Source organism: Pochonia chlamydosporia, chromosome 5 (genome assembly GCF_001653235.2).
Source record: "Pochonia chlamydosporia 170 chromosome 5, whole genome shotgun sequence".
Taxonomy (NCBI): Eukaryota; Fungi; Ascomycota; class Sordariomycetes; order Hypocreales; family Clavicipitaceae; genus Pochonia; species Pochonia chlamydosporia.
In genome coordinates this window covers 2,503,007-2,527,224 of record NC_035794.1, presented here as the reverse complement: position 1 = coordinate 2,527,224, position 24,218 = coordinate 2,503,007, and the positions used below count along the sequence as shown (strand labels likewise).

Here is a 24,218-nt window from a genome sequence, read left to right as displayed (position 1 = left end):
TGATGCTGGCCTTTCATGGTTGCCGCAAATTTGGACCAAATCAAAGTCAACCATCACCACGATGGCTGCAGAAGCGACCACCAAGAATATGCCATTTTATGACCATCACTCTCACAGTTAGCAAAGCAACTCATGTTGAAGGTCTGAAACCACCAACTCCAACGCCACATTCCCCCATTACCCCGGCTCCGTAGCGGACCATGCGGAGCAACTTTGCCCCAGCCAGCCAGCCGAGGTAACTAATCCATCTCATATAAACACCTCGACCCATCTCCATCACTTCCATCTCATCAACAAGTCCCATCATATTCATCAAAATGTCCAAGGCACTCCAACTCACATCGGCAGGATGGCTCCTCCTCTCGCTCGGCCACACGGTACACCTTCAACCAAACCCGTCCGAATATCTCACCACTAACAATCTTCCAGACCTCGGCCAAAGACTGGCAGTCCAATGCTAAATTCCAGACCCTCCCCCGTCTAGCATGGGCCTGCGCAAAGGTAGGCTGGTACCAGGGAAGTGGCATGTTCATCATGAACGGTACGTGTTTTCGTGACGCCCAGCTCGCTCTCGCGACTAACAAACTCAGCCCTGATCAACTACGCTTGGTCTAAGAACCCGGCACTGTTGCGGGACCCTGTGCACAAGGCGATTGCGGGTGTCATGATTGCCATTATGTGGGCTAGCGGGTGGTGGTATGCAAAGAATGGCGTTGCTGCCAATGCTGTTGCTGTGGGAGCTATTGGTGCTTTGCAGGGCTATTCTGCCTTTACTATCTAGTCAAAAGATGCGTGGATGGCGGGATGTACTTGAGTCGGTAATTAATTTGTATTGCATTGTATCACCAAGATGGGTTACGAATCCTCTCGCCTCTTTGATCGGTCCGCTCTGTATAGCCTCGAAAAATATCCGTCTGCGTCTCCCAGCAATTCCTTTGGCGAGCCGAATTCTACTAATGCGCCGCTATCTAGCACGGCAATCGCATCAAAGTCGAGCAACGTGTCTAATCGATGCGCAATCATGATGACGGTGCGATCTGCAAACTCGGATCGAATGACTTGTTGCATTTTGGCGTCTGTTTGGCTATCGACACTGGGGGGAGGTTAGTGCACTTCCGTATGTCACAGACTGTGAGTACATACCTGCTCGTTGGCTCGTCCAGAATTAGCACCGAGCTCTTCTTAAGCAGCGCTCTTGCAAGACAGAGTAGCTGCCTCTGACCATGTGAAAAGAATGTCTCGTCCATCTTCTCTTGCAAGGGATCCTTGTCGTCGTCAACCTTGGATCTGATCACGGACCACAGTCCGACTCTTTCCAGCGCATTGACAAGTTCATCGTCACTGTGTGTTTCTAATGGGTCCACGTTGAACTTGATGGTGTTTGTGAAAATGAATGGATCTTGCGTCAGGCAGCTGAGTTTCTCCCGGACCAGCGACCGAGGCACCGTCGTGATGTTCTCTCCGTCCAGAAGGATCTGTCCCTGGACAACATCAGCTAGACGCAGGAGGGCTTGAATGAGAGAGCTTTTGCCGCTTCCACTTCTGCCACAAATGCCGACTCTTTGCTTGTGCTTGATATTCAAGGTGACGCCACGGAGAATAGGCTCCTCGAGGGTACTGGACATTATTAGTCTCTGTTGTGAATAAAACGCAGGCAAACTCACTCGTATTGAACAGACACATTTTGGAACTGCAAGCTGCCCTGAGATGGCCACGCAGCTTCGGGTTCCACGTTTTCTTTTGGCTGAATCTCGACCGGCGCGTTTTCAGTAAACTCCTTGATGCGAGTGACTGCACCAAGGGATGTTTCCAACGTGGACCATTGGATAATGATGCCCTTCAAGTTGTTCCCAAGCTCCATCATGTTGACAAGTGCAATGCCCAAGAGCGACGGGTTGACTTTGTTTCTAAGCACCACGGCGCACGTAAACAGCAAAAGGGTGAGTGCCGCAACTACCAAGTCGAGAACAAGAGTCAGCCATCTCTGGATGCAGTATAACAGATACGATGGTTTCTGTGCATTATCCAGGAGTCGCATATTCTTTTCGCAATACGGTTGCATCCAGCCAAAGGCACGGATGGTCGGCAGGCCGTTTATGGACTCGAGGAAGTGGGAGTAGAGGGGCGCTTTGTGCTCAATCCTAAGGGCGGGTTAGCTTGGAATAGGTTGCGGTTATGAATGACAAGACAAACTCGAGGAGACGCAGTTGCTTTGACGTCTTGACGTAGAATCTCTGTATGACCACAGCCACCACGACAACAAACGGGATGGCGATGGCAAACCAGCTGACAGCTGCTGCAGCCAGGCCTGCAATGCTGATGACATTGACAACCTCTGCACGACGTTAGCAACAGTTGGAGAATGTATTGCAGCTAACCTACCAAATAGAAAGATGGAAAGGGAAATGGGCAGCACAATGTCGACGAATCGCAAGTCTTGGCTAAATCTGCTTCAAGTTAGAGGCCATTCCCAGGCCAAGGGCAAGGACCATACCGATTGACTAGAGATCCTGTTTCGTTCTTGGCTAAGAAGGACAGAGGCGACCTGTCGGTTGTTAGATGGCGTTTCCTGGGAGTGTATCATCAACTCACCCCATGACTGCCTTCAACAAACGGTTGTGCAGAGTCTTGCCGCTCACTGGCCCGATGATGATGATGGCTTGCCTGCAGGATGTCAGAACACATCTCACTCGGGATCAAAATCCAGGAACGTACATTATGGCTAGAGATATAAAGACCGTCTCTGCAACACTCATTGAAGTGTACAGGCCCAGCCAAAAGCCGACATCGTCGCTCGGTCTGAACTTGCCGTCTCCCCACCACGTGATCCAGACATCTACACTTGTCAGTTTGACTACATCCGTCACTCCTGGTACGACAACCTACATCTGAGCATGATCAAAACGCCCTGGAGTACAATATACACTGCCGAAATAATAAGGTTGAACCACCGAGTCGAGGCAAGGTAGTACTTGAACGTTGCCGTGTCGCTCGACCGTTTGAGCTCGACCTCCTCCTTTGCAGTGATCGGTTTGACGGTTTCGTCTGCAGCCTTGGGTCCGGACTCTGCGACAGACTCTTTATCCGAGTCGGAATCAGGTTCTGAAATATCGAGGCTCTGGATGTACTTGCCCCTAGAGCGGAGATCGGCAAAGGTCCCTTGCTCAACGATCCGACCTTGAGCATCCAGGGCAATCACAAAGTCGGCATCAGGCAAATGATGAACTGAAAACGTTAGTATCCTTTCTTTCCGCATCTTCCTTTACGCATACTTACCTGAATGCGTCGCAAGGATAATGGTTGTGCCACTCTGTCGCAAAAGACCCGTCTTGCTAAACACGCGCGTGAAGACGGCTTGCTCAGTGACCTTGTCCAGGCCGCTAAAGACGTCGTCAAAGACGGCGACTCTCTTTCGTGAGTATAGTGCACGAGCAACGGCCTACAACGGACGTTAGCTGATAGCCTCATTCAGGAAACAGATTCACTCACAATCCTTTGCTTCTGGCCGCCACTCAACTTCAAGCCCTTGTCTCCGACTACAGTCTCTGCACCGTCGGGGAAGCGAGCCATATCGATGGATAAATCACATGCCTCCACAACGGTGTCGAACCACGTTTTGTCGAAGCCCTTTGTCTCGGCAACAATATTGGCCCTAATTGTGGCATTCATAACCCATGGAGTTTGGTCACAAAACGAAATAGCCCCTGAGCGCAGTGATATGGCCCCAGAGGACGACGACGTTTCTCCCAGAATAGCCTTGAGAAAGGTCGACTTTCCACAGCCAATTGGTCCGACAATGGCGGTTAGAGAACCGTTTTCACCTCTTGGAAGCGTGGTGTTGATGTCTTGAAGAACCGCTCGCTCGCCCCAGTTGAAGCTTCCGCCGGTAATGGTGACGGGAGAGCCGTCTCGCTTTTGGGGTTCCAGGGTTTCAAGCTCAACACCGCTGCCTGCGGCGGAAATACCGTCATCCGACGTTGCATCAACCACCTTTTCCTGGGGGTCTGCAAACTTTCTGCTGTCGATTCGCTCCTCGAGCAGTAGAAAGTCTTGGATTCTCTTGAAACACCCAAACACGGAGAACGAGGTTGGAATATTGCCCAGCAAATTAGCAAGGGGCATCATCATGACGTTGAGAATGGAAATTGCGGTGATTGCCTGTGCTGTGGAAAAGTTGTCACGGCCACTGACTTTGGCTGCAATGGCATATGCACCAAAGGTGACTGCTTGGGTGATGCTAATGTTTCCATTGGCTGTCACACATTAGCTTGACGGACCTATTGAGAAGCAGACGAGACACTTACTAATAGCATTCGTCCATACATTGAGGGTTCGGTACTTCTTGCCAGCGTTTATGTCGTTTTCGCGCTTCTGTTCAACCAGTCGCGAAAACTTGTCAGTGTACCCAAGCATCTTGACGGCCTTCATGTTGCCTAGGACTTCCGAGGTAAAGTTGATTCGCTCCTGGGTCGCCTTTTGATAGCTGATTTGCTTGGGGACCATGAGCTTGCCGATCCAGGTGTTGAGGGAGAGCGAGACTGGGCAGCATTAGTAGGGGTTGCCGAGCTTGCATGAATTGGTTCACATACTAAATGCCATGACTATGGGAGCAATAAAGACAACGCCAAGCTGAACATAGAGCAGCCACATGGCAATGCCGACAGTCAAGGTGTTGGCCCAAGATTCGACGAGGAGATTGCTAAGACGTTCGGTGAGCGTCTCGACGTCGTTTCCCATGAGGGCAACGGCAGAAGACGACTGAAGGTCCTTTGTGGGCATGCGCAGCATTTTCCGATAGATGAGAGAAATGAGACCGCCTCGGACCATGGCGCCGGCTCGAAACGTCAGGTGTTCATGCCACGCAGTCAAAAGCTATCCGCCTTAGTCTTCAGGTTCAATAGTATCCAGGTCCAATAGAGTCTTGCAGCACTTACAGCAGATCCGACAAAGACGAGGGCAAATGCTCCAATCAGCCCATATCCGAGGTTGGTTGTGGCAGGACCGTCTGCCATATTTAGGAATCGCAGAGCGTTTGATATCAGGAACGGTTGCGAAATACTCAATCCAATCATGCCAATCCGCGGCAAGGCAATAGAAACGAGCTCCAGTTTCAAAACGTTCAACGTCGTCAAAAAGAGCCAGGGCTTCTTGCTCCTCGCAACCACTATCACAGATTAGCACTATGCAACTCAGGCACACATGGTTTGTCCATACCTCGGTCCCATTTCGTGGAGAACCTGGATTCCAGCTTTCTCGAAGACAACTTTTCATAAATAACAGGCAAGTCGTTGTTGGTCAACATGTTGGCCCATCCGGTGATGAGGAGGGGATTCAGCCAGACAAAAAATCCTCGACTTAGCGGGCCACTTGTGCTCTCCTGTGACGGAGTCTTGCCATTGTCGATGAGAATGCTTCGCTTCTCGACAGACTCGAGCACAATGAGCGCAACCTTGACGCCTGCAACGGCGGAGAGCAATCCCGCGTATGCCTTGTTGACGGACAGCAGCCATTCTGTTCTCAGCCGAGCAGCGTCAAACAACAAAGAAATGAACAAATAAATTGTGAGGATAAACGATGGTCGAATCGACTTGACGTGTTCGACGTGGGCTAGAATTACAATGCAGCATGCGGCCAAGAGACCAAGAATGGCGGACGCAAGCGATAGATTGGTGTTGAGTGTCTTTGACGACGCAGTGATTGCAACCAGACCGACATGCAGACCTGCCAATGCGCTTGCCGTCATCTACACCGTTTAGTTCCAACGTCGACTTGTACACAGAAGATGGGGAGACGCACCAGTTTCGGGGTATAGGTGGTTCTTTTCCTCGTTCGGTCCTTGGTGCGAAACAGATACACTGCTCGAGGACCAGCCAGTGCCAGAAACACAGATGCCGGCAATATGGTCAAAATACTTTCTTGAAACGTTACTGCACTTATTAGACGGCTTTCTTTGTGGCTTCGACCCGGGTCACTCACAAGAAAAGTCGAATCCGCCTCTGCATCCGCTTGTCCATACACCCGGCCCAAAGAGGCCATCACCACAGGCCGTCGCGTTATAGCTGCCGCTGGCCATTGTCGCATAATATTCTCTCGACAAACGATGCTGGCAATAAGTCCATGTTCCCAAGAGGGCTGAGAGCGCCCTTTATCAAAACATGCGCAACCCCAACTTCACCCAAGCCATTTGACAAAAAGTCCCTGAGTGAACCAACTGGATTGGTCAGACTCAACAGATCTGGTTATGTCGGTGATGGTACCCGTACGGCATGGTCTAAATACGGCAAAGTGTCGCTGTCGCCACGCAAGGGCTTGTTGGTTTGGTTGCGCGGATGGGTCGTCAGCACATGGGGAATCTTGGTTCTAGTCCCCGTTAGCGGTGCAGGGCTGAACAGTCGACCTGCGGTTGGTTGCGACGGCCAGCTCAAACAAACGGGTCATCTTTAGCCTTGCTTTTACGAGTTAGCTTTATTCAGGTTGGAACCGTCGCGAGAGTCTGATGAGCTGATACAACGTCTGCAGGCTTGAGCTTCGCAGAATTGTATCATTGAAGAAACTAGCCGCGAGGCACACCCAAAGCTACTTACAATTAGTCCGAGGTAAACTTCCTTTATTCACAGCTGCAGACGCACGTTGGTGGGAATTGCGTTGTGTGACACTCCCACCGGTTGTGGTATATTCCAAAATACACATTTCCTAATCCGAACGCCTCTATAGATTGTGCTCCGAGCGCCTATATACAGGTATTCCTCGTGTATCCCTCACTCTGGGCGCAGAGGGTCTTCAGTCGCCGACTCATTCACAACCCCATCCTCGCGGTGCAAAGTATCAACGTCGGCAGCCAGGCCACTGGGAGGCGGCCGCACAAAGAGCAAGGCGATAAATGCCAGACTGCATAAAAACGCAATATAAAACCACGGCAAGCCGATAAAGATGCCCTTGCGCTCCAAGCCAATGTTGAACAGCTTTGCCAGCACTGGCCCACCAATGAAGGACCCCATCACTTCCATCATGCCAATGAGGGCATACAGTTTCGAGATGGACTTGGCATCGACATAGTGTGATACGGTAGCCCGGGCGAGTGGACTGTCGGCTGCTCCAAACGTCCCAATGAACAAGCCAAACAAAAAGAGCACCACGTTGTGGCTAAACGCTTCAATCAAGCCACCCACAACAATGAGAAACGTCGAAACCTTTGTGAGGAACAAGTCCTTGCCGAAAACCGTAAATCTGAATCGACGAGACACCAAAATCTCAGACACCTTGGGCAGGGCAACCAGGACGATGAGGTTGAGTACGCCCAGCGGCGACAAGAGCAAACTCGTCTCGGCCAGCTTCCAGCCAAAGTGCTTGCTAATGTACTGCGCCAACACCGAAGTGTACGCCGCAAATCTTGCCGACTGGAAGAAGAATGTGAGCAATACCAGCGGGATATTGACATTCTTAATCATGTCCATGGAGTGCATCAAATCATCCAGGCCATGGCTCACGTGCTGTTTAAAGGCTTGGGTGAATGTCTGGTCCTTGTTCTTTTGGGTCCTCGTCTCGATATTTAACGTCTCGGGGATGAAGAAGAAGACGCAGAGCATGAATGGCGTGACGAACAGCGCGACGTAGACTGGCACCCATGGACCAAACTTGGACATTAACAAACCTGCAAGTAAGGGACCAAGCAGGCCGCCAAGCGTGGCGCCAAATGTGAGATACAAGAAGCTTGCCGCTCTGTGTCACCTGTTAGATGCATTAAATTTGTATCTCGATGTAGCACCTGCACATACTTTTGTTCCTCGGTGCTGACATCAGCAGCAATGGCATACAGCGTATTCAGCAACACTGGCACACCGCCGCCGAGCAGGACCCAGAGAGAGCCCGTCATGAGAATATACGGATTCCGTCGAAGAGTGTTTTGAAATTCGCCAAACAGGAGCGGCGTAAAACTAAACGAGATGGCAAGACCGACGTATGCAAAGACGGCAGTAGGTTTACGGCCAATGCGATCGGCAAGCATGCCATATGGAAAGGTGACGAGCAGTGCTAGGCCATTGTCAGTCGGTTTCATTCACCGCACAGGGTATGAAGATGCCACAAACTCATGACAGAAGTGAGCAAGCCGCACCAGCCGATGAGAGATGCCAGCCGCGACTGCACCTCATCTACCTTGCACTTCATCTCATCAATAATATCGTATGAATCGTCTTCGTAGTGTACATGGCACAGCGCATCCTCGATCAGTCGGTATATCGGGATGAGCAACAACATGCCGCTCGATGTGATGCAAAACTTCAAGACGGCAGCGAGAAAGACAATCGTGCCGGGTGTCTTTGCCTGCCACCGGGCCGCCTTGATGCGTGGTCTCGACGGCAATGGCTCATCTGGCTGTTCGTGAGGGGCGAGTTCCGGTTCAACGCCCGCGTCGGCTTCCTCTCGCTCGTCGTCGTTGAGGAACGGCGCATCCTCCTCCCATTCCATTTCTGACTCGAGCTCAACGTCGGACATGGCACACATGGCAGCTACACGGGGCGATGGATCATGAGGGAAGTCGCGAGAATAAATGCGAGAATCAACAGGAGCAGGTTCGCGCCATTGAAGCGACCCAAACGGATGAAATTTGGTCCCACAGCAAGAAGATTGATAAAGTGAGTTTTAAGTTTTTGGAAATAGGATCCTCAACGATGATGGAACGGCGGGTCATTTGAGGGTCCGACTCGCCCAGGATCATCAGCACCGCCAAGCTAAGCCCTCTTCAGCCCTGCCTTTCCTTCCCCCATCGTATTTCAGTTTCGAACCCGATGACACAATACGCGTATTGGCCTGGTGTTTGACATCGGATGTAGATTGGGCATATGCTCGGTGCACCATTGGGTCGTTTCGCAACGGCACGTAATCGACGCGCGGACTGCATATTGCAATTGGGTCCAAGCGGCAGTCGTTGGTCTCTGGCACAAGGAGGACGAAATGAACCAAACCACATCTGATAAGCAGAGTTGTTGGAATCGATCGGCACTACCCTAAAGCCGAGGCATCATGCATTTGAATCCGGTAGATGAAAGTTGACCTATCTATCCAGGATATTGAAGCGAAATCGTCTATCGCTTAAGAAATGATAAAGGACAGACATTCTCGCAGTACGTGCTCAATTCAACCGAATTGACATCTCATCTTTGCATTCTTCAGGATGATTCTGCCGCAGCCACCCGGAGCCCCTCCCCCACCATCAATAATATCTCACGTCATCGGTTGAAGCAACATTTTGTGACAACTTGCAGCTCTCAACACAACCGCCAAAATGCCGTCAGAAGGGCTGCGCATCGGCTTTGTGCCGGAGCACTTTTCAACACCCATCTACTTTGCCCAGAAATACTACGGTCTCAATGCCACCCTGATACCCTTTCCCTCCGGCACCGGCCACATGATTACGGCCATTCGCGCGGGCGAAATTGATATTGGCATCGGCCTGACGGAAGGGTGGATTGCAGGTCTCGGGAAAGAAGGCATTGAAGGAGACGGAGGGTACCGCCTCGTCGGCACCTATGTCGATACCCCATTGTGTACGTATTCGGCCGCATGCTGCGGTGTGTCTCACGAAATCCGCTGACTCCCACAGGCTGGGCCATCTCCACGGGAGCACAACGCCCCGAAGTCACGTCCGTTGCCTCTCTCAAAGGCAGCAAAATTGGCGTCTCCCGTATCGGCTCCGGATCCTACGTGATGGGCTTTGTTCTCGCCGACCAGCAGGGATGGCTCGCCGACAACACCCACTTCTCCGACACGGTGGTCCTCCAGACCTTTGACAAGCTTCGCAACGCAGTCAACTCTGGCGAGGCCGACTTCTTCATGTGGGAACATTTCACGTCCAAAAAGTACTACGACTCTGGCGAGATTCGACGCGTGAGCGAAATTTACACCCCCTGGAGCAGCTGGAAGATTGTTGCGTCGACCAAGTTGACCGAGAGCCGGGATGATCGTGTAAAAACGCTGTTTGAGAAGCTGGATCGGGGTGTACAGCACTTTACCGAGAATCAGGATGAGGCGGTTCGGTACATCTCGACGGAGCTGGGGTACACAGAGCCTGATGCGAAGGAGTGGCTCAAGACGGTCAAGTTTCCCGTCAAGACGGAAGGGGTAAAAGATGAGGTTGTGAGGAATTGTGTGAATGTGTTGAGAAAGGCTGGTGTTTTGGTGGAAGGCAAGGGGATGGATGCAGGTGCCATGGTTGTGAGGGTATGATGGGAGGTGAAGCGGAAGTTGGTGCGCACGACATAGATAAAGGATCTTGACGTTTGACTGTTGGCCATAGTGTGAATGCCTGCGGACCGGACCGTCATCCGATGCATCTTGGCGTAGATGTGAATTTGCAGGCGTCCAGGTTGGACGGTGATGTTCTGACAATTTCCGAACAAATACACGTCGCCAATTCTTCACCATCACAAGACAAATGCCGTGAAACTATCACATCGGCACGCCATGCATCTCATATCATTTTGGTGAGTTGATGATTGGGTTCGGATCTTGGCCGGACGGCAACTTGGTCAAGATTTCGACGCCAAGTCCGTCTGCCATTGGCTGTTGGCCCCTTGGCGCTGACGCCGCGAAGATGAAACCCTGCTCCCTGCCGGCATCCGCGTCACCCGCAAACCACTTTGACCTTTTGACGGGATGGTCTCGCAATCTCTTATCCTTCCGACTTCAACTTCCATCTACCATCACGACAATCACTCATGCAGCCCGACCCTGGGCCCGTTTGACGTCTACGCCGGAGACGCATTCCATTGTTTTATTCCTTCGTTTACTGTTCCTGTTGGTGCGCAACTCGGGCATAGCCAAGTCTCCTGTTGGCCTCGTGCCTGACGTCTCACATGTGACCTCCCCTTTTGTGACTGTCCCGCTTTGCAACATCTTTATCAGCGATCCTGTACCGATTGTCGCACGCCATCGTCGCCGTCGTTGCCAAATGAACGAACATGACGACTTCAAACCTACGACACGCCGGCGAAGATGCCTTTGCTAGCTCTGCCGATGCGACCGATGCAAATCATCGGCGGGTATCCGCCCCCGGAGAACGCGAAGATGCCGTTGAATTGACGGCGTCGACGGCTTCGCTGGCCGCCCCGTCACTATTGCCAACGAAACGCACCGGCTTTTGGGCTAGCATGGGGTTGGGAGGCGTGGCGAGACGGACATTGGGAATCTGCTTGTTGCTGTTGACGGTGTTCCTATGGACCTTGTCAAACTTTCTAGCCAGCGTACGCAACCATCACCCGCCTTGGCTCTGAGGCAACGGGACTAACGAGCACACAGTTCATCTTTTCCGACCACACATACGACAAGCCATTCTTTCTCGTCTACGTCAATACCTCCGTCTTTGCGATTTCGCTGGTGCCCATGTTTGTGAAATACCTGCTCAGCCATGGCCTGCGCGGCCTACGCAATGACTTGGTTCAAATGTGGACGGAGCAGAGGCAGCAGGGCTCATATACCAAGGCGGCGACCGAAGACGACCTCGACGGGGAGACCCTCATGGTGGACAACGAGGCGGCAGTGGAAGCTGTCGTGCAACCCGGCGACGAGAGGCTCACGTTTCGCGAAACCGCCATCCTCAGCTTGGAGTTTTGCATGCTCTGGTTCTTTGCCAACTACTTTGCATCGGCCTGCTTGGAGTACACTAGCGTGGCGAGCGTTACGATCCTCACTTCCACAAGCAGCGTGTGGACGTTGGTGTTTTGCGCACTGTTCCGGGTCGAGCCCTTTTCGGTGCGCAAGCTGATTGGCGTCATGGCCTCCCTCATCGGCATCGTCTTGATCTCGACTGTCGACTTGTCGGGGGAGAGCGACGAGAACCGGGGGTCGTTCCCGCACAAGACACCCGGGCAGATTGCCATTGGTGACTCGATGGCTTTTTTCAGCGCCGTGGTCTACGGCATGTACGTTACGGTGATGAAGAGACGGGTGGGCAATGAGGACAAGGTAGACATGCGGTTATTCTTTGGATTGGTTGGCGTGTTTAATTTGGCGCTGCTGTGGCCGCTGTTTTTCATTTTGCATTGGACGAATATTGAACCGGTACGTTGGGGGCTGCCTTTTCCTTCCTACGACCCTGCCGACTATTGCCTGCACTGCTGCGTGTTCTTGACTAATACTTGGGTAGTTTGAAATGCCTCCTACCGGCAAGATTTGGACAATCATCATCGTAAGTCGACATGCGACGACGCTTGCACCTTGATACACAACTGACACGCCGCAGGTTAATTCGTTGGCATCCTTTGTCAGCGACATTTCTTGGGCGTTTGCTATGCTCCTAACCACCCCGCTGGTCGTGACGGTTGGGCTTTCTCTTACGATTCCTCTGTCCCTGGTGGGGGAAATGATACAATACGGACAATACTCGAGCTTTGTGTATTGGATTGGCGCAGCCGTTGTGTTTGTGTCATTTGTCTTTATAAACAACGAGAGCCGGGAGGAGGGGGACACAAGGGAACAAGGCCCCCAAGAACAGGGAAGTGTATAGAATTGGGAATTTTCCAACCATGAGATAGAAACTTGCATCATCATTGGGCTTCAATGACGGACATCTCTTATCGGTCGCCAGTCTGCCGCCAGTCTGCCGCCAGTCTGCCAGCCTGCCAGCGTGCCCATCTCCGATCTAGCATGCAGTCATACACGCATGCATGCCTTGTAGCAAACAATGAACAGTCACATTTGGCTGATTTGGTGGACCAACCGGTCGTCCATTCGGATTCATCGCCGACACTCCATTCTGCCCACGTTGAGTAACTGACGTTGCACAAGAATTTTCGAGCCAAGTCACATAGTCGGCGTTTGTTTCAGACCAATCCCTATACGCGAAAATGTCTATAATTCTTATTTTTCTCTTTTTGCTTCTCCCACAGTACAGTACGGTAGAGCAGCGCACCACGTACCCGGTTTGCAATTCACGACGGAGTGGAGGACGCAGCATCTGATCGATGGCACGCCTATTCCTCGATCGGCGGAGCAAACTGACAACTCCGTAAAAGTGGGCAGTTATCAACATCAAAAACCCAGGAACATGTGGCAAATTTTGAGGGGGAAATATGGGAAATTCTCCGATGACATGGAATTCTTGTGTTCTTTATCCCAAAGTTTCTTTTCTCGTCTGCTTTTTTTTTTGCCTGGGCAGTGACGTGTTTTGTGTTTTCGCCAGTTCCCCTCGCGACAAGACCTCTCCGGTCTGCCTTCATCTCCCCGTCCCTTCCCACATGATGCATTGTCCGACGATAATGCATCCCGAGACCAAGACGTACTAGCAGAATCAATAGCCAGAGGCGTCAAGCACCCTGGTCAAATCATCTCCGCTTTGCCATCTCAAAAAACCTGGCACTGGACCCTTGATGCTGCGATAAGGCCGAAAGTCGCCGGTTTTGCACAAAACTCGCCTAATGGCCAGTGGCGGATGCTCGACTCCTCGGTCTTGCTTTCTTTTCTCCAACGAACGGTTCGCAGATTGTCTGGGTGACGTCTCTTGTCTGGATGGTGCAGCTGAGACTCGAGTCTTCTGATCTGTCATCACCGTATCACTACATCAAGCTGAGGCGATATCGTCACTTTACGATCCAATGGTGATGCTTTTGACGCAAGTTTGCCGCTGACAATGTGTTCTTGCTGCTGCTGCTGCTGCTGCTGCTGCTGTTGATGCTGCTCCTTCCGAGAACGTCGAGACTGGATGCGCCTGCCTTGGCTTGTTTTCCGGCCTCGACTCCTGCCTGTCTACTTAAGGACGGAGGGAATCTTGATATCGATCGTTTTCTTCTCCTTCATTTCGTCTTCCCTATAGATACCAACGCACCTAGAGAACAGGAGGTTTCAATCAACCTCTCCTTGATAAAGACCTCGGCCTTATTGTTATGAGGCTTCGTACATCACATCATTACAAGATACATTAGCAAAAGCAAATTACAAAGAAAAGAAGAAACGGGATCAAAATGACATCCACTCCCCTTGATTCGTTTCGCCAAGATCGACCGCTGGCCGAGTCGATTGCCGTTGCCACAAGGAGCATTCACTCCCGGCTTAACAAGCTGATTATTGCGAGGCTGCCGCTAGTTTTGCCCCCTCAGGCAGGCGATTCCTATGTCTACGCCTCGGGCTTGCTGCACATTGCGCCAATTTACTCAACCTTTGAATCATCGTGGCAAGAGATTGTTCACGAACCTGCGGAACAGGCTGGAGATGATGATTCACAGGAGCCAGATACTCGCAAACCTCGCAAACCGATTGTCTCGGATGGCTTGCGAGAAACGCTGGACCTCTTGCACATGCCCGGGCTGATTCGTACGGATCGTCTTGTCGCGGATATCCAGTCCATGACGGGGTGGACCGCAGCCGAGACGAGGGAGCAGATGGCCATTGTGAGCAAGACGGGTCATCTTGCTGAGGTTGTGAACCACATTGGTCGGGCTATCAAGAACAAGCCGCACGTGCTGCTGGCGTACTCGTACATTATGTACATGGCGCTTTTCGCGGGTGGTCGATTCATACGGGCCACCCTTGAGTCTGCGGGCAGGGAGTTTTGGGATAAGGTGGCCACGAATCCTCCCTTGATGCCGGCTTGGAGATCTCGCGAGCCAACAGATGCAAGAAACGGGACGGCGGAAGGGGAGCAAGCTCAGCATTCTTCTGGAAACTCTTCCGGCAGGCTGCCACTTGCATTTTTCCACTTTGACACCCCCGAGGACGGCGAAGACTTGAAACGAGACTTTAAGCAGAAACTCGCTGATTGCGAGGGAATGCTCTGCTACCAGGAAAAGCATGACATTGTGCAGGAGGCGATTTGCATATTCGAAAACATGATTCTCGTCGTTGCCCAGCTGGATCATGTCATGGCCGCTGGACACAACATCGAGCCGTCCATTGACAACCCAGTCTCGGTACGGTCTGTCGCCACGATCATCAAAAAGCCCATTCCGCTTCATCGCTTCCGAGACAGCGTCGTAGTCACCAGAGAACGCAGCGCAAGAGGCTCATCAAACAGGGCTTCTGGCCTGTCTGGCAGCGATACCACCGGTGACAGTGACGAGGAGTCGACACCGGAAAGCAATACTACCCCTGCCCGCATTCGAGAAAATACACCCCTTTCCCACTACCCTGACAACCATCCCACTATTCCCTCCTCCACAGGCATAGAGTTGTGTCCGGGGCTCTCCAAATCGGTGAGATTCGAAAAGACACTCCCTCACCCCTCGAGGGGCCACGGCGGCGGTAGCACGAGCGACTCGGCAACGGACTTGGCCGAGAGCCTCAAGATGGCCTCGAAACGCCTGCGTCGGGAGCAAGTTACTAATTGGGTATTGGGGATAGCGATCGGGATGATCATAGTTGGGGCACTCTTCTCGGGCCGACGGGCCGCATCCTTGGAGTAGATGGCACATGCGGATGGCTCAACATATTGTTTTTGGCTCGGTCCCGGTCGTTCAACATGTTCAACACGCTCAATACGGAGATGAGCAGGCTGTGGTCGCCCCCCCCGGCGTGGTGGTACAAGCCTTACTATCGCTCGCTCGCTCCTCATCATGATTGACCTGCATAAGCAGGCACAAAAGTATACGATTACTGCATCCGTGGCGTTTTTTGTTCCATTGACATTTCGGGGCGTTGGTTAAGCGAGTCAGCATGGCATGGATATTGGGGATTTCGTTCGACTTGGAGATGGACCCGCGGTTTCACAACAGGTGGGCTGTGGGCATGCATTTCAGTTTGCTAGTAGCGTTTACGAGTATTATTACCTACCTAGGTAGTCACATGGTCCAATACGTGGTCCTTCAGGGGTCTTTTGAAAAATGTCATTGTTGCTTGCTATGCTGTGCAGATATCTGTGTATTGTATGCCAACGCCATGCAAAATGCAGTTTGTGGTAATGTGCATTATAACCCCGTCCAGGGTCCCCAAATGTTGGTCAATGTTCATCGTCATCATCATCAGCATCCCAGACGGACAGCACGTCCGCCCACCCAGCCATGTGTCTGTCGGGCCCAAAGTCACCCACCTGTCGCAGGTACCTGGCCCTATTGGCATCCGCCTGCCAGTGTCGAACGAGGTAGTCATCCGACGCGGTGACCAGTTTGCCGTGGTGCGACCAATTCAAGGTCGTCACCTCGCGGGAATGACCATGAGCAAGGGGCGTGCCGGCCCGGAAAATAGGAACGGAAGAAGGAGGTGACGAGGGTGTCGCGGAGTGCGAGGGTGTGGGCTCGTCGAGCCTGTGTGCCTGCTTGGCGTAGTTGGCGTACAGGTAGCGCTCGTCCGTGGGGAAGAGCACGGCGCAGCTGTCTGAGCTGCCCACGGCGAGGAGTTCCTCCTGGTAGTTGTTGGCGGGGGTGCGGTGTCGCAGCGCGCACTTGACGTAGAAGGATGAGGCGCGGAAGAAGTCGTGTTTGAAGCCGTAGAGAGGCCCCAGGCCCTGGGCACCGGAGGGCTTGCGCTTGGGCGCGGAGTCGTCGAGTTCGGGTGCGTGGCCGAGCATCAAGTGTGAGGTGGAGTAGGCGTAGATGGTGCTGTCTTTGCAGACGGCGTAGAGGCGGGAGGCGTCGGTGCTGAGGGCCATGGACGTGATGCCGTAGGATCGCCAGGCGTGGGATGTGGGCTGGGGGGTTATGGCGAGGGGCGTCTCTTCTGCCTGTCGGCGTGGCTTGATGTATCTCGTGTCCCAGAGCTTGATGGAGGCGTTGGCCTCGCTGGCGGTGAGGAGGAGGTGTTCCCTGCCCGATGGGAGCCACTGGATGGCGGTGATGGAGGCTGTTGATGTGGTTCCCTGGATGGTGCGTTCGTGGGCGTTGGTGATGGTGTTGATGGTTTTGGCGGCGACGGGTTCAAGCGTGGTGTCGCGTTCGCCTGTGTAGTCGACGCCCTCTGCCGAGAAGCACTGTGTGGGCATCGAAGAACACCGCAAATCCCATATTTGCACACGGCCGGCTCGGTCTGATGTCGCGAGCGTGCTGCCGTTGCATGCGCCTGGCTGGAAGGCGATTTGACGGAGAGAGTCCCAGTGTCCACTGGCGAGCTCGACAGCAACTGTTTGCGTCATCACGTCGACGATTTTGCCCGTTCGATCTCCACTGGCCGTTGCCAGCCGACAGTCGTCCACGGACAGGTCCAGATCCATAATGGCATTGTCGTGAACCTTGACGTGGACTCCAATCTTGGACTCAAACGGGTCGTGTGTCGTGTCGGTGTTGAAGAACCGCACAATGCCCTGCTCGTCGCCAATGACGGTTACAGGAGCACCGTGGCAGCTGGCGAGACTAAAGGGGATGGTGTTGCCTGGACTGGTATACGAGGTACAGAGGTGGGTGTCTTGGCTTTCGCTGTAAAAGGATGCTGTGAGAGTTCTAGGGTCGCAGGCCGGAAAGCTGAGGTACTGCCTGCCAGTGTGAGAGGCGAATCCATGCTCCCTGTCCAGCAGCTGTGCAGCGAAACCACGGTTGCGAAGTTTGCGAATGGGTTCCGGCTGATATCCTTCGAGGGTCTGCATAAAAATGATGAGATGATTGTGTGTGGTGACAGTGACAGTGACAGTGACAGTGGAGTGTCAGGACATACCAGGTTTGTTCTCAACTCGGACGGCTGAAGACTGGGTGCAACGGAAAGCGACTTTTCCTCCATGCCACCAATACTTCCACTGCGACTAGCTTTGAAGAAGTGACTCTGCCGGAATTAGCACATCGTCACCGGATTCAGGGTCATTAGCACATGGCATACCAAGGTAGCTCGCCGCCTGTCGTCCAGCCCGTCTCTCGCATCTGTTTGACTTTGTTCCACCATTTGTACATTGCCGTCCCGAGACATGTGGAAGCTTCTTCCGGGAAGTCGAAGTGTAGGGGGAGAAGTGTCATCCACGAGCAGACCTCGTCGTCGCTTTGGAACAGTCTGGCCACCGAGCTCTGCCCGCTTCCTCTTCTCCCCGTTAGCATCCACGTGCCCCAGGGCTTCAGTTGGTGATGAAGGGCATATCGGATCCGAGCTCAACGGGTCAGCGGCCAGTGATTGAGGAGAGATGAGTTGACGGTTGGTGGCGGATGCATTGAGGAGTCCTAGGGCAGCCCGGCTTTCCGTTGGCAACGTTGACCGAGGCGTGAAGAAACGGCCAAACCTTCTAGGCGTGACGGACGGGTTTCTCTTCTCCTTGCGGCGACTGGTTCGGGTTGGCGAGAGAAATGGGTTTGCCGGGGAAGAACTGAGGGCCGGAGGGCTCGAGGGCAACATGTCAGGGACAGCAGAGCCATGGTGATGCTGCATTCTGCTCACAGGCGGGTGGGCGGGCAGCTGAAGTTTGTGTATCGAATATCCAATATCAGATGCAGGCGTGTCGAGTCGGTAGTATTTCTACGGCACAGGCTCGCACGGTATTATTTTATTAGTTTCTGGGAGAAAGAATAAAAGGACTGCTTGAAAGACATTTGCACCAGGGCCGGTTTTGTACAGGATTCAGAGATCCATGGTTGAGGCTGGGGGTGGAGATGTGAAGCGAGACGCGGTCTGGCGTCGCGGACGTGTAAATGGGAAGTCGCGTTGATGTGATGTGCAGTGCAGAATGCAGTCGAAACGGTGCACAGCCACACCCGTCAACGTTTGAACCTTCAGCCACAGAACTCAAGACGAACGGTTGAGCAGACACGGCACACGTTGCATTTCATAATGTAACGCTTCAAAGATTTTATTATCGAGGTCGTCGTATCGTGAGGAATCATCTCGTTTTGAAGGATCACAATTCCCATCTTTTTCCCTGCCAGCTTGGTCAATGGCCGTCTGCGGCGCCACAGCGATTGGCCACGTGCCATGTGCCTCCCAGTTGCAGCTCAACTGGTCAACCGGTCAACAAGTGTCTCACATTCTTCCAGTCTCATCAATTGATTCTCAACCCTCTCGCCCTCCCTAAGCAACGCCTTGACACGGATGGAATCCGGCACATTGTTTGTCCAGGCTGCTCCATACTGTCTGTCCACGCTGCCTTTAAATACCCGTTTCCCCTTATCAATATCAAATCCAACTCAGATCCACTTCCCGCACGCCACAGTGGCAACCCTGGATCCAAGGTATGGTGTCATTTGGAGATGCGATTCACAATTGGCCACGTCCCATCCATATCGCTGACTCCCAGAAGCAGACATCATCTCGACCTCGCAAAGACTGTTCCTGCATCCTACAACTATAACAATCATTCTATTCCTTTTAGTCTTTCGCTCCTCGTCCTAGGATCTTTTTTGCTGTGTGAACTGTCACTCTCCCGGCGAATCATGTGCCGCTTCTTGGTACGTTCAACGTCCTCCGAGGTCGGATATTCCAACTGACGGTATGGGACCACAGGTATACAAAGGCAGCGACGAGATCCTCCTGTCCAAGCTAATTCTCGACCCGACGCATTCCATATTGAAACAGTCCTTTGACTCGCGGCTCCGTCTAGTTAGTCCCCACGCCATAAACTAGCCGTAGTTTTGTGAGCCGCCGTCTAACCAACCCCAGGACACCCGACGAGGACAAAACAACGCCGATGGCTTCGGTATAGGATTCTACACGGATCCGAAGCTCGGGGCAGCGCCCTGTCTCTTCACGTCCACCATCCCAGCATGGAACTGCACAAACCTCCAGCGCATCGCCTCCAAGACGGCCTCACGCCTCATCTTTGGCCATGTCCGCGCCACGACCGAAGGCTCGCTCAGCGAGGACAACTGCCACCCCTTTACCCACGCAAGCCTAATGTGGATGCACAACGGCGGACTCGGCGGCTGGAAACACATCAAGAGAAAGCTCGGCGGCCGCCTGGCGGACAAGTGGTTCCTCGAGGTCAAGGGCGGCACCGACAGCGAATGGGCCTTTGCGCTGTTCCTCGACACCCTCGAGCGGCTCGGCCACGACCCCAGCTCATCGCCCGAGAGTGGCTTCGGACCGACCGTCTTGCGAAAGGCCGTGGAGCAGACTATTGCGCAGATCAACGAGCTGACCGACGCGATTCCCCAGGATGTGCTGCAGAACGAGGATGTCGACACTAGGAGTTTGCTCAACTTTGCTGTGACGGATGGCCACAGTGTCATTTGCACACGCTATATTAGCAGCTCAAAGGACGAGGCGGCCAGCCTGTACTATTCGTCTGGTACGCAGTGGGTGACGCGGACCGCTGACCCCAACGACAGGCAGTATCAGATGGAGCGCAAGGACAAGGGGGCTGATATCGTGCTTGTGGCTAGCGAGCCTTTGACTTTTGAGCGTGGTGAGTTGATGGCGCGAGCAAAGCTTGTGGTTGAGGAGTGAGGCTGACTATTATTCCCCCCTGTGCTCCAACTAGAAAACTGGGTGAATGTTCCTACAAACTCTATCCTCACCATTCATCGCCAGACAGTCATGGTGCATCCCATCCTTGACAAGTACTACGAACGAGACCCCTATCACGTCCGCTCCAGTGCCTTTGTTCAGACCAAGGGCCTCATTTCGAACGAGAAGCCGCCTAGCGGCACATCCATTAGTCCTGGTAGCGGCACGACGCCATCTAGCTTCGATGGCTACAGGAAATTAGCTGCGCAGACTCTGTGCTCACGAAGTCTGAGCCCTGACGTGAGCAGGCGTTCCTTGACCCCTCTGTCCGCGAACGAGTTGCGATAATACGCTACTTTCTGGGTGAAGAGACGGTGTACGATTTTAGAGTGTCTTAGATTGGATCTTGTTTTTATAGCCATGCGCACATTTGCGGTATTGGAGCATATCGGCGTTGGATCTTGGTTTGGGGCTTGGGCATGTGAAAAAGTGTGCAAGAGATTGACTTTATACCCTTGGGCAGTGATGCCTCTCATACGTGGAATGTTTGAACCCCGCGATATTTCAATGTTTCCTCTCTTGTGCTCGTGACGACCACAGAATGGCTCTATTATTTCTCGACTGCTCACCAGCCATGATGGGCGCCTGTGGAAATTCAAAGGGCACACTTTGTCGCCGCTATTGAACACCATGATGTGGCTCACCTACGTTAACGAACTCAACGAGCAAGTGCCTTTTGAGCCAAACCGTAGAGCAAATGATTCACGCCATCGTCGTTATACTTTGACCAAAGCAACGCGGCAGCGCTATGATGGGCACAAACTCCACACTACTTACACACTGACGTGGATTGTTTGCACGATAGACCCGGCCGGCGCATGGCCGCAACGCATCTGCAAAACTTGCTTCATCGCCAATAGCAGACCCAACGGTAGCCAGGAGCCATAATTCCTCCTGCTTGACCTCGCGATGAGGCAGTCGCCAGCCACAGTGCCTGAGCGAGAAGCAAGAACATGCCCCCGCGTCAGTCTGTCCTGTCAATGTCGTTTCGTTCCATTCTTCTCATCTTATCATTGGCATCACCGGTCATCTTTCGTATCACATACCTGGCAAAGACTTGGCCTTGGGTGTATCTCTAACCGACTGCAGCGAAATACATACTGGCAGATACGTTGCGTTCCATGGACGAAGGAAAGAACTAGCAACCTTGACGGTGTTGAAACGTTCATCATCACGCTGCTACGACGACCCATTGCAACTACAGGTTGCCCAATCTTGGCTACCATTCGGAGATAACAGCAGTCGTGGCGATTGTTGCACTTCCGGAAAACCCATTTTCACAGAGTCTCGTCCCCCATTCCGATAAACACAAACGTCTGTCTTGCCGTGCAGAGCGGTACAGGCAGCGGAAATGCCGTGCTGCATTGCCACATTGCAGTACCTGGGGTGCAAGCACTGCAACCTTTTCAAGCTTTGCTGCACGACCAGGAGCTGCAATGCCCAGTCACTTTGCCCACCACAGTTCCAGCACGTCCTTGTATCGGCCAAATACAAATGGTCTTGCCGAGGCTGTGTCGACGATCATTTCGCTCTGGACGACGACGACCGCTTCGAGAGCTGGGGGGCACAATATCGACAGATTGACCAAGATGCCAGCGTGACAGAGGAGATGAGGATGATCAAGAGAGAGACCCTGGAAGAGAAACAACATTTCTGGGAATCTCGGCTGACGGCACGTCGAGAACGTCAGATGCTGGAGCTTGAGCTGATAGAAAGCTGGGTGAGGACGTATGCATGGGCGGTTCTTGAAATGCTATATGGACGACGACAGCAGCAACAATTCGCTGATGCTGCCTTCGAACATGATCCGATGGAAGGGGTGGAGGAAGAGCGTAGTGGAGAGGACAGGAACGGGCACGAGAACGAGTCGGCAGAGCAGACGCAGGCGGTCCCAGAGCCTGGCCTTGTTGAGGCCTCACCGTCACTCAGCAGTTTAATCGAGATGAGGCATCCTGATGTGATTAGTGTCCGAGACGCTTCTCGAACTGCCCAGTGGTTGCGGGCCAGTGTAGGGCTCGAAAGCCAAGCGGTTCCTAGTCCGACATCATTGGCTGCCCCCCAACCTGCAATCATGCCGACTGGTTCCAGGGAGCCCAATGTGGGAAACCCGAGGCTCTGAATCGCTGTTTCTCCATGCTTGGCGTCATGATGCGGCACGAGTCACGATGTTGTTTCGGCTTGTCGTCGATGGCCCAGATTTCGTTGATTGGGCGGCGCGGACAATAAAGAGCTTTATTGGAGTTGGTCAGCAATCATCAATGCCGGATGAACGAGGTTCAAGGACAACAATTGGATATTGCAGAATGTCATTCAAGCCTCCAATCTCCTTCTTGTCATCTCATCCTGTCCTCTCCAGACAAACGCCTATGGATTCTTTGCACCAGCCCGCCAACTCCACAGGCTTAGGTTGGTGCCATGGTATCCGGGAGTAAAGTCCGTCTCCAATTGACATCGCACGCCAGGAACAAGCGAGTCAAGCGGGTGAGGGATGTCTTTGATAGACTAGTATTCAGCAAGCCAACTAATACGTAGTCTAGTTGAATAAAAAGGAATCGCGTTTTGTCAATTTTACCACTGGGCTGAACATTGCTTGGAGCAACCCCCCCTCCCCTTTCCCCCTACCAAAAGCTTGATGGTTGGCGACGGCCCGATTATGTCAACAGTGTGTTGCTGTTCCAGGTCCCGTCGACAAATTATCCATTGAACTGTGTTATTGCGGAGGTGGCTAAACTCCCGGATCAATAGACAAGCGGACTTGACGCACAAAACGCTTGCATTGGACCCAAGCCACTTTCATAAACATGGCCGGCCAGGAACCAGAAACATTAAAAAAATAAAAGCACCGGCCAGGGTGGCATATTCACAGTTGACATCGTGCTCCCCAGATGGGCAAACAATCATTCCCCCACAAGCATTCGTTCCCCAAAGCTGCTGCCGAGTGAGACGAAGGGGGTTTGCGAGGGGGTCAATTCTCCGTGCTCCCACGGCTCCTCATGACTTGCAACGTGCAGGTTGGCTGTAGAAGCTTAATGGGTTACATTGACTGCCGGCCACCAATTACCTTGTGCCATTCGCTCCCCACGATGGCGCCGATGAGACAACCCCAAGGCCGTTCCCGCGCGTGATCTTCGATATCCAGTGGTAGCATCCGCCACGGCTGCTGTTGCTGATGTGGCTTTTTGGTTCGAGTTTTGGGGGAGATGGAAGTCGTCTCGAGAGCCTTGGTTTTGACACTACCCACCGAAGTTCAATCCACACAATGTGCAAGGCTGTGACATGCAGACATTGGGAGCGTGGCAGAACGGACTGATTCTCTTGCATGCACAGATCAACATCTGCGAGCCCTGATGGCAATTCCGCATGGAAAGTGTCCAAGCCATTCGTGACTCGTTGTGCCAGACAGGCCCCTTTCTACAACTGACGTGATGGAGTCTGGTGCGTCGGCCACCGCCGCACCAGTACCATTGTAACGTCACGTATTGATTCCTCCCACAATCTTGCAGCCGCCGCAGCCGGGACCCAGGGCTGCCAACACCAGAAATTTCTTGGGACATTGTTGGGGGTGGAGAGAGTTCCGGATAAACGAAATCATGCTGCCCGTCGCTGCGACAGCCTGTAATTCGATTGACATCTTTAGCGGACAGCCTTGAGTCGAGTATGATCTAGTGGGTTTCGCCAAGCATCTTGGGTAGCCCCCCCTCCATATCTTGATATTGTCCTACATATGACCAGGGGTTTCTTAACCGGAATCGATGCACCGTTTTGTTAAGATGCCCGGATCACGCAACCCCGCTGGACAAAAGTCCTTTCGGCAATGCGAGCCATTTCCAACCTGCGGCCAATTTGATATCCAGGTGATGTAAGGAGTACGGCGGTAGAGATAA

General features: G+C 52.9%; 9 protein-coding genes across 9 annotated transcripts; 7 read left to right on the top strand and 2 right to left on the bottom strand.

Annotated features, from left to right (window-relative positions):
* Positions 1-317: 317 nt before the first annotated feature.
* On the top strand, positions 318-781 carry VFPPC_16265 (hypothetical protein; the record flags this gene model as incomplete). The annotated part of the gene is made up of 3 exons (XM_018294018.1): positions 318-377; positions 430-541; positions 591-781. 3 exons carry the CDS (start codon positions 318-320, stop codon positions 779-781), a joined length of 363 nt encoding a protein of 120 aa, XP_018142169.1.
* Positions 782-6,758: 5,977 nt separating this feature from the next.
* Positions 6,759-8,493, bottom strand: VFPPC_06067 (major facilitator superfamily domain-containing protein; the record flags this gene model as incomplete). The annotated part of the gene is made up of 3 exons (XM_018285163.1): positions 6,759-7,719; positions 7,776-8,031; positions 8,088-8,493. 3 exons carry the CDS (start codon positions 8,491-8,493, stop codon positions 6,759-6,761), a joined length of 1,623 nt encoding a protein of 540 aa, XP_018142167.1.
* Positions 8,494-9,283: 790 nt separating this feature from the next.
* On the top strand, positions 9,284-10,224 carry VFPPC_13952 (periplasmic binding protein-like II; the record flags this gene model as incomplete). The annotated part of the gene is made up of 2 exons (XM_018291724.1): positions 9,284-9,545; positions 9,602-10,224. 2 exons carry the CDS (start codon positions 9,284-9,286, stop codon positions 10,222-10,224), a joined length of 885 nt encoding a protein of 294 aa, XP_018142166.1.
* Positions 10,225-10,958: 734 nt separating this feature from the next.
* VFPPC_06066 (thiamine-repressible mitochondrial transport protein THI74) lies at positions 10,959-12,502 on the top strand (the record flags this gene model as incomplete). Its single annotated transcript, XM_018285162.1, has 4 exons — positions 10,959-11,240; positions 11,296-12,057; positions 12,143-12,184; positions 12,239-12,502. 4 exons carry the CDS (start codon positions 10,959-10,961, stop codon positions 12,500-12,502), a joined length of 1,350 nt encoding a protein of 449 aa, XP_018142165.1.
* A 1,453-nt stretch (positions 12,503-13,955) lies between these two features.
* Positions 13,956-15,392, top strand: VFPPC_06065 (HEM oxygenase-like, multi-helical; the record flags this gene model as incomplete). Its single annotated transcript, XM_018285161.1, has 1 exon — positions 13,956-15,392. The coding sequence occupies one exon, from the start codon at positions 13,956-13,958 to the stop codon at positions 15,390-15,392; it is 1,437 nt and encodes a 478-aa protein (XP_018142164.1).
* A 533-nt stretch (positions 15,393-15,925) lies between these two features.
* On the bottom strand, positions 15,926-18,264 carry VFPPC_06064 (WD domain-containing protein; the record flags this gene model as incomplete). Its single annotated transcript, XM_018285160.1, has 3 exons — positions 15,926-17,494; positions 17,569-17,673; positions 17,728-18,264. The coding sequence occupies 3 exons, from the start codon at positions 18,262-18,264 to the stop codon at positions 15,926-15,928; spliced, it is 2,211 nt and encodes a 736-aa protein (XP_018142163.1).
* An 815-nt stretch (positions 18,265-19,079) lies between these two features.
* VFPPC_17941 (glutamine amidotransferases class-II domain-containing protein) lies at positions 19,080-20,622 on the top strand (the record flags this gene model as incomplete). Its single annotated transcript, XM_022429609.1, has 4 exons — positions 19,080-19,277; positions 19,333-19,428; positions 19,489-20,233; positions 20,309-20,622. 4 exons carry the CDS (start codon positions 19,080-19,082, stop codon positions 20,620-20,622), a joined length of 1,353 nt encoding a protein of 450 aa, XP_022285337.1.
* A 342-nt stretch (positions 20,623-20,964) lies between these two features.
* On the top strand, positions 20,965-21,640 carry VFPPC_17942 (hypothetical protein; the record flags this gene model as incomplete). The annotated part of the gene is made up of 2 exons (XM_022429610.1): positions 20,965-21,208; positions 21,249-21,640. 2 exons carry the CDS (start codon positions 20,965-20,967, stop codon positions 21,638-21,640), a joined length of 636 nt encoding a protein of 211 aa, XP_022285336.1.
* A 45-nt stretch (positions 21,641-21,685) lies between these two features.
* Positions 21,686-22,453, top strand: VFPPC_17943 (hypothetical protein; the record flags this gene model as incomplete). The annotated part of the gene is made up of 1 exon (XM_022429611.1): positions 21,686-22,453. One exon carries the CDS (start codon positions 21,686-21,688, stop codon positions 22,451-22,453), a length of 768 nt encoding a protein of 255 aa, XP_022285335.1.
* Between the last annotated feature and the right edge of the window lie 1,765 nt (positions 22,454-24,218).